The following is a 12,049-nucleotide window of genomic DNA, read 5'->3' as shown; positions in this document are numbered from 1 at the left end:
TTTTTTTGGTTTCTTTTTTTTCAATGCAGGTGATATGACTTGAGGTGTTATTCATCCAAAAATAGTCCAGGAAACCTCTTTGATGGGCTGGCCAGTCACCTCCGGCCTGATCCAAATCTAAGAGGGAAGCACACCTACCTAGAAGCTGGTTTTTGTTTTGTTTTGTTTTTAAATAAAAAAACGCCAAGAGACTGTTTAAACCATAAAGCATATTTCTGGTGTCAGCAAATGGCAGAATATAGTAGCAGTATGTTCAGGGCTAAATGAAAATTTCTGACTGGATCAAGCCTTAGCAATGTAAATGTTATGTAAAGATACTTCCCAAGGTTAGAATGCAATATGGAGCATGGGCATCTAGGTAGCAGGAAGATCTCTACATTTGAGAATGCAAGATTCAAATAACAAGTAATTAAACTTATTTGGTAGCTGCATCATCTGTGGTCTGAGCGTAAGGTCATTCTTTACGTTCATCCACACAAATGCCAGGAATGCATGGTTTTGATTTTTCCTGGATGCCGGGCCACCCCTTTAAAGCCAGCAGTTTGGGGGAGTGGAGGTTAAGTAGCCATTTCTTCGATCTTAGAAAAGAATCCTCTCTCCTTTTTTCCTTAGCAAGAAGATCCAGCACCCCGAAATTCTACCTCAGGGAAATTAAATTAGAACCATATGCATGATTTAATAAGTGAAATAAGGTTTAGCGATTCTATACCCTCCTTTGATCCTTTTCTTAGACCACAGCTAATTATAGGCCAGATAAGCTTTTTCTTGAAAGAATAAATTGGCACATTTTCAAAGGGAAGTGTTATTATCAAAGGAATAAAAAATGATCTGAAACTGGCAGTGATGTTTTGAAATCTTGAAATCACATTCATCAGTATGGCCCTCAACATTTTTATTTTTGCAGTAATCCAGGTAGAGAACAGGACATTAAAATGACTGCTCTACTTGGCTCCTCCGAAGCTGCTTAATATTTTTAAAAGCCTATATTCATTCACAAGTTCACAATGAAATCATATGGTCAAAGTGTCTGATTTTCTTTTAAAGATAAATGAAAACCTCCAAAAATTTGTATCTGGAAAAAAATTCTTCTAAAAAAACATAAATCATATTCATGCTAAGATGACTATATTAAAAGTTAGATTAGGTAGTATCTGTTAAAAATTTAAAAATAAATATCTGAAAGCTTCTCTTACCTTCTTCTGTGCATGCTCTGTGACATTGTTTTTGAAAAGATATGAATCAAGACATTGCAATGAAGCAGATAATGGTCTCCGTTCAATTAATTAAGGCAGGAGTGGGAACACATTTTGGTAACTGCTCAGCAATCAAAATAATCTTGGTGCTATTGCCTTAACATTAACAGTTTATCTTAAAAATAAAAAGAAAATATTCTTTTCCTCATGTCAAAACTTAATAATAAGCTCTTCAAAGAAAAAAAAAAAACCCTAGAAGAATTTTTTGAAACTCTGAAACCAGATGGGTGTCAAAATGTTGTTGTAATAAATACCAATTATTGCATTCATATGTACTTAATGATTTAAAACATACAACCATGCAGTTCCAAAACGGGGTTTAGACTAGACAAAGTTGGGGTTTCTTTTTCCCAGGCATAGGATGAGGTAGGGGGAAGGCTGAACTTTCATGGAGAAACAATGCATTCTCCCACTTTTGAGCAATGCTTATGACAGTATCTGAAAAGAAGGCGTAGATTTTCAGTCACCCACCAGGAAATGCCTGATTCTATATCTTTTCATAATTCCAGTTTCCTCCTTTGCCACCTTTCATTTTAAGGATGTGTTTCCACGTTACCTGCTCCTTCGTGTCAGATACACCTACGTACTGACCTCAGACTGGTCTGTCCTTGAGAACATTACCCTGTTGGTCCAGGCCGTAGGCTCCCTCTCGGCATGTTGGGAGTTTGCCCCCTCCCCACCCTGCAGTAGCTGTGTATGCATTTATGCACTAGCTATATTTCCCTCTGAAGCATTAATTCAATGCAGCTGGCATCTGTCACAATAGAAACACCCACTCTCATCTGTTTCTATAGACGATGTCAGAACAAGTGGTAATGCATGGTGTGTTGGACATTTTATAAATTACCGTGTTAGCATTAGTGGTATGCGAGGAAGGGGGTGGAGGGTGGCCACTCCTCAGAGCTCCAAATGGGATTGTTACAAAAGAGCAAGCCAGCCAGAGAAGGGCAAGACGGTGAGAGATGGAGCATTTCCCATACACAGGCTTTCGTGGATGCCCCAGGTAAAAGCTGCTTAGATGTCATTGTACAGAAAGGAATCAAGATCAATTTCTCCCTCTATACAGAGGACTGGGTAAGATGGTGCAATGGTAAAAAAGCTCAGGTTTTGAGCCCTAAAGCTTTGCAAATATCCCTTGTCCACTCGCCTCCCCCCCACCACCACCTTGTCCTGGGGCTGCCTATGCAACGGGCTGGTCTATGAAAATTGGAATAATAACCAAACTGAACAAGAATCTTGGATTCAAGATATCCAGGTGTACTCGTCTCGATTTGAGTCACCCCAGTCTCTTCCCAGCTCTTCAAGAGAGAAAGCAGGTCCTCGCTCACCACTTTGTTAGCACTGTCCTTTTAAAACTGAAAGTCTTGTGCAATCTCCAAGAGGCCTCCACTCTGGAGGGGAGCTGGGGAAATGCATGAAACCCTGAAATTTAATAACTGCATGTTGCCATGTAGTTATTATCCGTTGAGACTTACTTCGCCCTCTGGTTCGTGGCCTTCATCTGAATCATCACATGTGTTAATGTGGTTATTAAAAGAAGGCTGATTTTTACCATACACCATTCTCCTAGTCGTTATGGGGCAAGACCTACCTCAGACTTCTCACCGATCTGGAATAATTGGCCAAACAAAGCTGACTAACTCATGTATGGTAAAACTCAAAATCTGCCGGTGGAGACTGCCCCCACCTCCACTGCCAACACGCGTCGTTTTGTATGTTGGAGCCACTGTTTGCCTTAAGCCTTCCAGCCCTCAGTTGTCTTTGTGTCAGCTTTTTCAGAACCCAAGGCCAGTGAGTGACCCTTGTTTTCTAATTTTTATCCTGCCAGTAATGGATCAGGCACTTCAGAAGATCTGTTCTGGAAACTCGATGCCCTTCAGACTTTCATTCGAGACTTGCACTGGCCTGAAGAAGAGTTTGGAAAGCACCTGGAACAACGGCTGAAGCTGATGGCAAGTGACATGATTGAATCTTGTGTCAAAAGGTAAGTATAGGTGGCTGGACAATTTCTGCCTGCCTTCCCCACTGTACACTGACTCAGGGAAGTGTAGATGGCCACTCTCTTTCAATTGGCCATAATTTGGAGTTTTTTGGAGAAGGTGATTGCTTGTCAAAGTCAGCTGGAGTGGTGGCTTCCCAAGTCTAGCTTCTGTTCACCTGCCGCACATCTGTCCCAAACCCACCACAATATGGCTGCCAATTTTTTTTCATGTAGCTCATGAGGAAAGGGTCCATGTCCTTTCTTGTCTCTGTATCTTTGATATCTAGCAGTATCTGGCACAAATATTTACTTAACAAATACTTAACATTTACTTAATAAATGTTAAATGTATGAGTGAATGCATGGGTGGATAGCTGGCTGGAAAAAAGAAAAGCACATATAATTCTGGAGCTAGCGTATCCAGTGCAGGTAGCAAGAATCTAATGAATTTCCAGCAATGTGGGCAGAACCTCAGCAGCATCATTCATTCTGTGTATGTGAACTGAGCACATACCGTATGTCAACTATTAGTTGTCTTGCCCAAAATGTAACTAGATATCAACAAGGGGGAATTAGACATTAAAGATACATTTTGATTTCCTACAAATCGCCTGTTTTGTCACTGTGGCATGTAGGATTGAGGTGTGAATGCTGCCCTTGAAATTCCCAGGTAGACTGCTCTGAGCAGATGAGGAGAAGAAAATGAGGACAATATGCATCCTTTCAACAAAAATTGTTTGAGCTCCTCCTATATGGCAGGCACAGTGCTAAGTTCTTGGCATACCACAAAGAATGTGAGACCGCATCCCTTCCCTCATGGAGTATCTATATCTGAATATCAGATACACAAATGAAATTCCTCTGATTTGACATCATTGTCATCACCCTATGTGTCCCCAGACACACATCCTTTTCCAGTTCGTAACTGTTCCATTATTTTTCCTCATTCAAAAAAAAAGACCACAAGCAGTTCAGGCCACTCCAGATCTGTAAATGTTGTGTAGTTTAGCTGATGGATCAGTTGAGGGTGACGGGGGCTGGGTTTGGCGGGGAGTGATCTGAACTCATTATTATGTATCTTGGAAGAAGAAAAGAGAAGTAATAGCATCAAAACTGGAAACCAAAAGGGCAAAAGAACCACATAACCCCAGGGAGGTGAGCGTCTCAGCAGGAATTGGGAAGGGAGCTGGGTGCTACGGAGAGTCTGTGTGGGTGTTCAACAGCACTTCTGGAAGCTTCAAGTCCTGGTGATCCAGATTTTGTGTTTCACTCTTTTCTTCCCACTCAGAACCAAAGACAGGCCTGTTTCTCAAACCTAAGGTCAAAATGTTCCCTTAGAGTTTTGAATTCCACCATTTCCTACATAGTTCACATCAGTTTTAGGAAAAGCAACACTTTTCCTATGGCTAAACCATTCCAGCAAAAACTTCTTGCAGAGCAGTTCCCCTGTGGTGAAAAGTTCTCCCCTGATCTGTACTAGGAGCTATGATGCATTAGAATTAACACTTACGAGGTTCTGATCTGTGCACACAATTGTACAGAAAGACATGTATGCCCTTCTCTGAGAAGCCAGTCTTTTGAGTAGGGAGTAAGAGATAGGGAGAAGCTGGGAGAAAAAGGGAAGACATACGGATGTGAAAGGTAGTTAGTGACTCTGTTTTACCCCTTGCCATGTATCTTTATGGGTCAACCACTTCAAAGATGTGAGCTATTCAGAGGCAGGGAGTGTACCTTGTTCATTTTGAGCTCCTCGCCTGCCCCAGGTCCCGGCATCATGCTTGGCACATGATAGCTGTTAAGTAACCTTTTATTAACAGAAGTGGGTCAACTGCACATGTACACCTGGCACTGGATGCTTAAATGTCCTGATACCCTTTCAATTAAGGCCCTAGACAGGAGCAAACGTATGTGCAAATATCATTCCCAGACCTCCAGATTCGGAGGGTAAAACATGAAGAAATCCTTGGATGTTTTAAGACATAGAGTCTACATTAGTAGAGCCTAGAACCATTGCTTTCCTTTTGGGGACAGAATAAGTAGCCCTTGTTCTGAAGAACAACGTAGTAAGGACATTATTTCATAGATGTAAATATGCGATGCCAGAAGGTCAATCAGGCACTCCTCATTTCCACACTTGGAAGAAATTTAAATCATTCATTTGACAGACGTTACAGAGCCTCTAGTCTAGTCTACATGAGGTAGTGTGCTCCACACGATATAAGACACCCTAACTCTACCCTCAAGGAGAGTCCGTTGGATTGAGTGACCTCTCCATTCCCGGCTTTTTGGTCCTGCAGAGCCCTCTCAGTCACATTAATTTTGCATTCAGCTTCCTCTTTTCACAGCCCCACACTCCAAGGGCTATGAACAGTTCTCCTGTGAAAACAGAAGACGATTACTTCATTGTAAGGGAGTGATTTAGCATTTCCATTTCTCAAATTGGACCGGAACTGGCACACAAGCCTCGGAAGATCAGCACAGGGCCCTGTCCAACTCAGTCCCCATCAGGCTTGCTTTTCACAAAACCAAAAAATGATGTATTTTCAGCGTAGCTTAAAATGATCATCATGATTAGAAAGCTACTTTAGTGCACCGAGACTTTAGAAGCCAAGATACATTTATCTTTAACATGATCACATAATATATAGGAGTGTTTTAAGGTTTTTTTTTTTTTAAGTTTTTTTCTTAAGAACTGGGCTTCCAACCTTAGAAATTATACTTGGCTTCCCTGAATGCACCCGGGGTGTGTTAGCAAGCTGGCATCCTCTCCTGAGATAACTAGCTGTGTGGTCCTCCTATGCGCTGTTAGAAAACTGCTACAAATACCTTTTAAAGCAATGCTTTCCTGGTGGCTGCATGATCTCCAGAACCTGACAGTGAACAATGCTGAAAAGATGCATTGGATGAAAGGAGCTTTAATAAAACCACTTACTAACTAGGTGCTTTTCTTTAAAGACATGCGATGATGTGACCCACTTCTCTGAAACCTTTTAAAATATAACTGGGCCCCTATACAATGCTGATATCAAGGATTAGATCTCACACCTGGATTACCAGCTGGCCATGTTGGGCTAGGGTTTTCCTGTGAGCGGTTAGCACATTGCTGGGATCATAATTTGACCAATGTCAGAATTATATTACGTTAAGCTTCCACCATTACACAATTCTTGAATTGGTAAGTATATTATGACATTTTGAATTATGAAAAAAATATAGTCTTATTGCAAAATAATATACTGACATTGCAAAAAAAAAAAGCCAAACAAACACACTGGAAGTTCCTCTCCCAAATTCACTCTCCTCCCCAAAGGTAGCCATCTTATTTTTTCAGTCTTTAAAGCAATATAATAAGCTTGTTGGATTTTTTTTTTCACTTCAGTCTCTCAAAACCAGAAAGAAAAAAAAAACAATAAATGTCCTTTAAGATTTTTCCCCACCATGAGATTTTGAAGATTAGAAACTGCTTTTTTGTTTTTTGGTTTTTAAATGAAGCGATTCAAGGTAGGCAGTTGCCAATGTGAGAGAACTTACATATGCTATAATGCTATAATTGGGTTTTTGTTAATTCATTCATTCTCCTGCAATTAGGGTCCTCCATAGCATGTAAACTACAGACAGAAATACGCCGAGCTACAGGTGTTCCGTGTACTGCCGAGAAAGGAAGTTTTACGTGGCTGTCTCCGTGAATAGGCCTTCCTTAGTTGGGAAAGTCATTTTAAAAAGAACACATGTGAAGTCATTGTCGATTGAAACTGATTACAGCCTTCAATTTTCTTTTTCACTGACCTCTCAGAAAATGTCTCCTCCACCTGCTGCCATCTGAATGCTGAATTGGTCTTTTCCTACTTTGTTTTAATAGAACCAGGATTGCATTTGAAGTTAAGCTGCAAAAAACCAGTCGATCAACAGATTTTCGAGTCCCACAGTCAATATGCACCATGTTTAATGTTATGGTTGATGCCAAAGCTCAATCAACAAAACTTTGCAGCATGGAAATGGGCCAAGAGGTAAAAAAAAAAAAAAAAAAATACAGATTTTTTTCGCCCCTCCATTGATCATGTAGAAGAAAACTTCACAAATTTCTTCCATCTACACTAACTAGTCTGCTAGTTTCAGAAATAGACTCTAACATTTGTAGATTCAGCCACAGATGAATGTTTGGTATCTGTTTGTTAAGTAAATTTCTAAGGCATGTGCTGTTGAGAATGCCAATCACTTGGAAATGATTCTTGGCTGGAGTTGGGGTGGCCACAAAGTTCCTTTAAGTCAAATGACGTTTGGTGACCTTATTTATTAGGCTGGTATCTCCAACAGATCTGTTTGCCAGAATGCAAGTCATTTTCATGTTTGAAGCGCATTTTATCACTTTGAACATCTGGACAGCAGGAGAGCTCTCTTTCTTGCAGCAAATATCTTCCAGGATATATAATGTTAGATCACCCTGCTACCCAGTCCCCAGCCAGCAGGTTCTGAATTTCCAAGAAATTGCAGACTTTCAATTTCCTTAGATTGAGTTGATTGTGAATCTTCTCTGACCAAAAGTTTAGTCCTTTGCTAAGTTTCCAATTCCAAAGTGGTATTTAAAATGTAAAGGAGAAAGAAACAGCAACTTGGGCTTGATTAAAGACTATCATGATCATTTTTCTCCGATGGCCTTAAGCCAGCTAGATATTCATATACCAATTTAGAATTAATTCAGAAGCATTTCTGGCAACTCTCATGTTGTTGCCAATTGGCATAAATTGCTCCTAAATCAGATCTTTCGATACCAGCCTTACATGCTCAGAATTTTCACTAAATTATATTTGCTCCTTATTCGTTATTTATTTTCTCTTTCAGCACCTTCCATTTTTAAATGTGGGTTGGTGGTATTCTCTTTCTGGCAAGATCATCTCTGACCTTCTTTCCCCCGCAAATCAGCTTCTTCAGCCACCCCTGTTAGCTTCTGCTCCTGGCTGATTTTCTCGTTGGGGACCTGTCCCCAGGGCTTATGGTCTAGGCACAAGGGTCAAAGCAAGGGGCCCTCAGTTCTCTTTCCTGGCTCCATTTGCTGCATGTGAATGATCTGGAGCAGTGGTTCTCAAATTTCAGTGTGCATCAGACTCATCTAGAGAGCTTCTTAAAACCCAGATTGTTGGGTCTCACTCCAAGAGTTTCTGATAGGTCTTGGGTGTGGTCCAAGAATTTGCATTTCTGACAAATTCCCTGGTGATACTAATGCTGCTGGCTGGTCTGGAGACCACACTTTGAGAACCACTGGTCTGGAGGCTGTGTCCAAAAATGAGTTAAGGAGAAGGGCTCAGGCACAAAAGACAGCCTCTTGAGGAAGATACCAGGATTCTTGCCCTGGCTATGCTGCAAACTGGAGCTGGTCAAGTCGCTCAGCCTCTTTGGACCTCAGTTTCCTCATCTGTAAAACGCTAGCACTTTCTAGTTTTATTCAAGCTGTTTTTAACTCCAGAATCAGTTCTTCATTCCTTACCAAGAAGGCCACCATGTGAAACAAATAAAATTAGAACTGCTTTGGATGAAGTGGGGGGCAGGGGGTCAAGGAAGAGGGAGCCCAAAACCCAAGCTACCACGTTCCTCTTCAACTCTGCATTTCTACACTGCCCGCTACCCACCCCTCCCCCCTTCTCTGGGGGACTCTGAACAATCTCTTAGGCTTCACAGAGCCCACTTTCGAAACCCTGTTTTTGGTGATCTCTAAAGTTCATTAAGATCCCTATGAGTTCAAACTTTCCAGAGTCCTATCTCTCCTGAATTTTTCTCCCCTTGGAGCTTCCTTTCTTTTTTAATTGAGATATAATTCATATATCACAAGTTTCACCCTTTTAAAGTGTACAATTCAATAGATTTTAGTATATTCACAAAGCTGTGCAACCATCACTACAGTCAATTGTAGGACATTTTTACCACCCTGAAAAAAACCCAGACCCATTGGTAGTAATTCCCCAACCCTCCCCCGACCCCAGCCCTAGGTAATCACCACTCTACTTTCTGTCTCTAAGGACTTACCGCTTCTGAGCATTTCATAAAAATGGAATCTCATAGTATGTGGCCTTTCGTGACTGGTTTCTTTCACATGGCATAACGTTTTCAAGATTCGTCTATGTTGTTGCATGAATCAGTACTTCATTCCTTTTTATAGCTAAATAATATTCTATTATATGGATATAGCACATTTTGTTTAATTCATCAGTCGATGGCCATTTGATTCTACTTTTTAGCTACTAAGAGTAATGCTGCTATGAACATTTGTATACAAGTTTTCATGTGGACCTGTTTTCAACTCTCTTGGATATATACCTAGGAGTGAAATGGGTCATATGGTGAATGTTTAATTTTTTGAGGAGCTGCTAAACTGTTTTCCAAAGTGGCTGTACCATTTTACATCCCCATCAGCAATGTATGAGAAATCCTAATTCTCCACAGCTTAGCCAATACTGCTTATTATCTGTCTTTCTAGTATAGCCATCCTCGTGTGTGTAAAGTGGTATCTCATTGTGGTTTGGATTTGCAGTGATGTTGGCGATCTTTTCGTGTGCTTGTTGACCATTTGTATATCTTCTTTGAAGAAATGCCTATTTAAATCCTTTGCTCATTTTTTAAATTGGGTTGTCCTTTTATCATTTAGTTATAAGAGTTCTTTATATATTCTGGATACTAGACCATTATCATATATATGATTTGCAACTATTTTTTCATATAATGTGGGTTGTCTTTTTCACTTTATTGGTAGTGTCCTTTAAAGCACAAAATTTTTTTAAGTTTTATGAAGTCCAATTTATCTGTTTCCCCTTGGAGCTTCTCGAGATGTCCATTTTAACTGAGTTTCAGAAGGATGACACCATTCCAGGGTGGGGAAGAACTGTGACACTAGAACTGGCCTCTCTTTTCCCTCAGTGGCTTTTACAGTCCTTCTTCAGATTGACTCAGTTGTGGCAGTGTTGAAAGAACTCCTACATACCCGGTCAGATGGCTAAACAATCCTTCCAAACAAGCCGAGTCACTCTGATCTTAACTTTTTTCTTTTTGAACTGGGATTTGGGGAGAGTAGAGGGAGTGGTGGTGGTGGTGGGAAGGGTGTTGTCACAGACCTCTCTGAAAATCTGATGAAATTTATGGAGCCCTTTCCCAGGAAAAAAAATACTTTCACATGGGGCCAGCCAGGTGGCGCAGCAGTTAAGTGTGTGCACTCCACTGTGGTGGCCAGGGGTTCGTCGGTTCGGATCCCGGGCACCCACCAATGCACCGCTTGTCAAGCCATGCTGTGGCAGCGTCCCATATAAAGTAAGGAAGATAGGCACGGATGTTAGCCCTGGGCCAATCTTCCTCAGCAAAAAGAGGAGGTTTGGCATCGGATGTTAGCTCAGGGCTAGTCTTCCTCACCAAAAAAAGAAAATAATAATACTTTCACACAATTTTACTATACAATTTCAGGGGACCCGTGGACATTGTTAGGCCAAATGATAGACCCCAGTTGGAGATATATGATGAGAAATAACAAGTTGATTTTTTTGCAGGGGACCCTGTCTCTTATCTTTACCATTAATCACTTCTATGCTAGAGTAGAATGACCTTCTCTTAACCCTTGAGTCTTGGTTTTCTAGAAGAACAAGTTGTCCAGTGGCTTAATAACTGTATCTTGTGGACCCCACACCTTAGCTACCAAACTGTGTGACCTTGAGCAAGTCACTTACTCTTATAACCTTACTGTCATCATGTGTCAAATGAGAGAGAGAGCATGCAACACACAACCTTTGAGAGGTGTGTAGTTTGTCAAAATTGGGGATAAAGCTCCCTAATTTCTGGACGTAAGATTAGAAAGTTGTCTTCGATATGCCCAAATAGTAACATTTTTGAGGCTAAACGGTAGTGCCTACTTCTTTCTGGACATTGGTCTGGCTGATAAAGTAGAAAAGACTTCATGTATTCCCTCCAAATAATTCAACATTACTTTTTTTTAATGAAAACAATAACTGAGGTTCATAAACATTTCCCTTTTTTCTGAGTGCACACACCCCCAAACTAAATGATCTTTATTAAAAGCCCATCCAATGCTGTATTCTTGTCCATGATTCTTACCCTAAGACTGTCAGTTCCCCAAGCCGTGCTAGAGAGACCTGGTATGCCATTTCTCCTTAGTATAATTGAATCAGAGACACCTAAGCAACCAGCTTGTGGGAAATGAGGCCTCTTCTGACCTTAGAATGCCAGGTGACTGAGAACAGTCAGAACGCAGCCAGACATCGTTGTACGTAAATATATACTTCCTCTGAGCAACCTTGCCCTGTGGCTACGACCTTGAGTAGAACTTCCTGGGAATTTTCATGCAAATAGTGTCTCCTTAACTTTTCTCACTTTGTAGACTGGGGATATTCATCTCCAAAGTAAAACTGAATTGTTAAAAAGAGATTGGCCAAGGATGACTGGCAACAGCCTGAAATTGGGAGAAAAATAGAAGTCCAATATTTCTATGTAGTTTTCACTTTGTGGGTATTGGCTATTAAGCTCATCTTATAGATCTGGTTACTAATACCTGCTTCCACCTGGATTCCAACTCTCTCAAGGTGTTTTAGACTAGATACTGGCCAGGTGATACAATATTCTCCAATTTTAAGATCACTTCCTGAATTTCATCACTGGGGTAAAGTCTCATCTAAAGGCAGCTGTTGAAACATTTGTTAACCATACTTTTCCATCTTAAATATTTATTTTTTCATTAAAATTTGCAAAGCACCAATAGAGAGGAAATTGTGTATTAAATAGTTTCTCACTTGGTCTAGTGTGTTTTCATCTCGTTTCCAAGGTC

General features: G+C 40.7%; 1 protein-coding gene across 4 annotated transcripts in view; it reads left to right on the top strand.

The window, feature by feature from the left end:
• The window catches only part of CADPS (calcium dependent secretion activator), a 436,212-nt gene that overhangs the window by 352,722 nt on the left and 71,441 nt on the right, over positions 1-12,049 (top strand). For all 4 annotated transcript variants that reach the window (XM_058562346.1, XM_058562336.1, XM_058562329.1 and 1 more), the window contains 2 exons: positions 3,082-3,237; positions 7,094-7,241. In XM_058562346.1, coding sequence (XP_058418329.1) covers positions 3,082-3,237; positions 7,094-7,241 — 304 coding nt within the window. The remainder of the gene's footprint in view (positions 1-3,081; positions 3,238-7,093; positions 7,242-12,049) is intronic.

The sequence above is a fragment of the Diceros bicornis genome, chromosome 2 (genome assembly GCF_020826845.1).
Source record: "Diceros bicornis minor isolate mBicDic1 chromosome 2, mDicBic1.mat.cur, whole genome shotgun sequence".
NCBI lineage: Eukaryota > Metazoa > Chordata > Mammalia > Perissodactyla > Rhinocerotidae > Diceros > Diceros bicornis.
The sequence above is the reverse complement of the archived record's forward strand: the minus strand, read 5'-3'. Positions and strand labels throughout refer to the sequence as shown.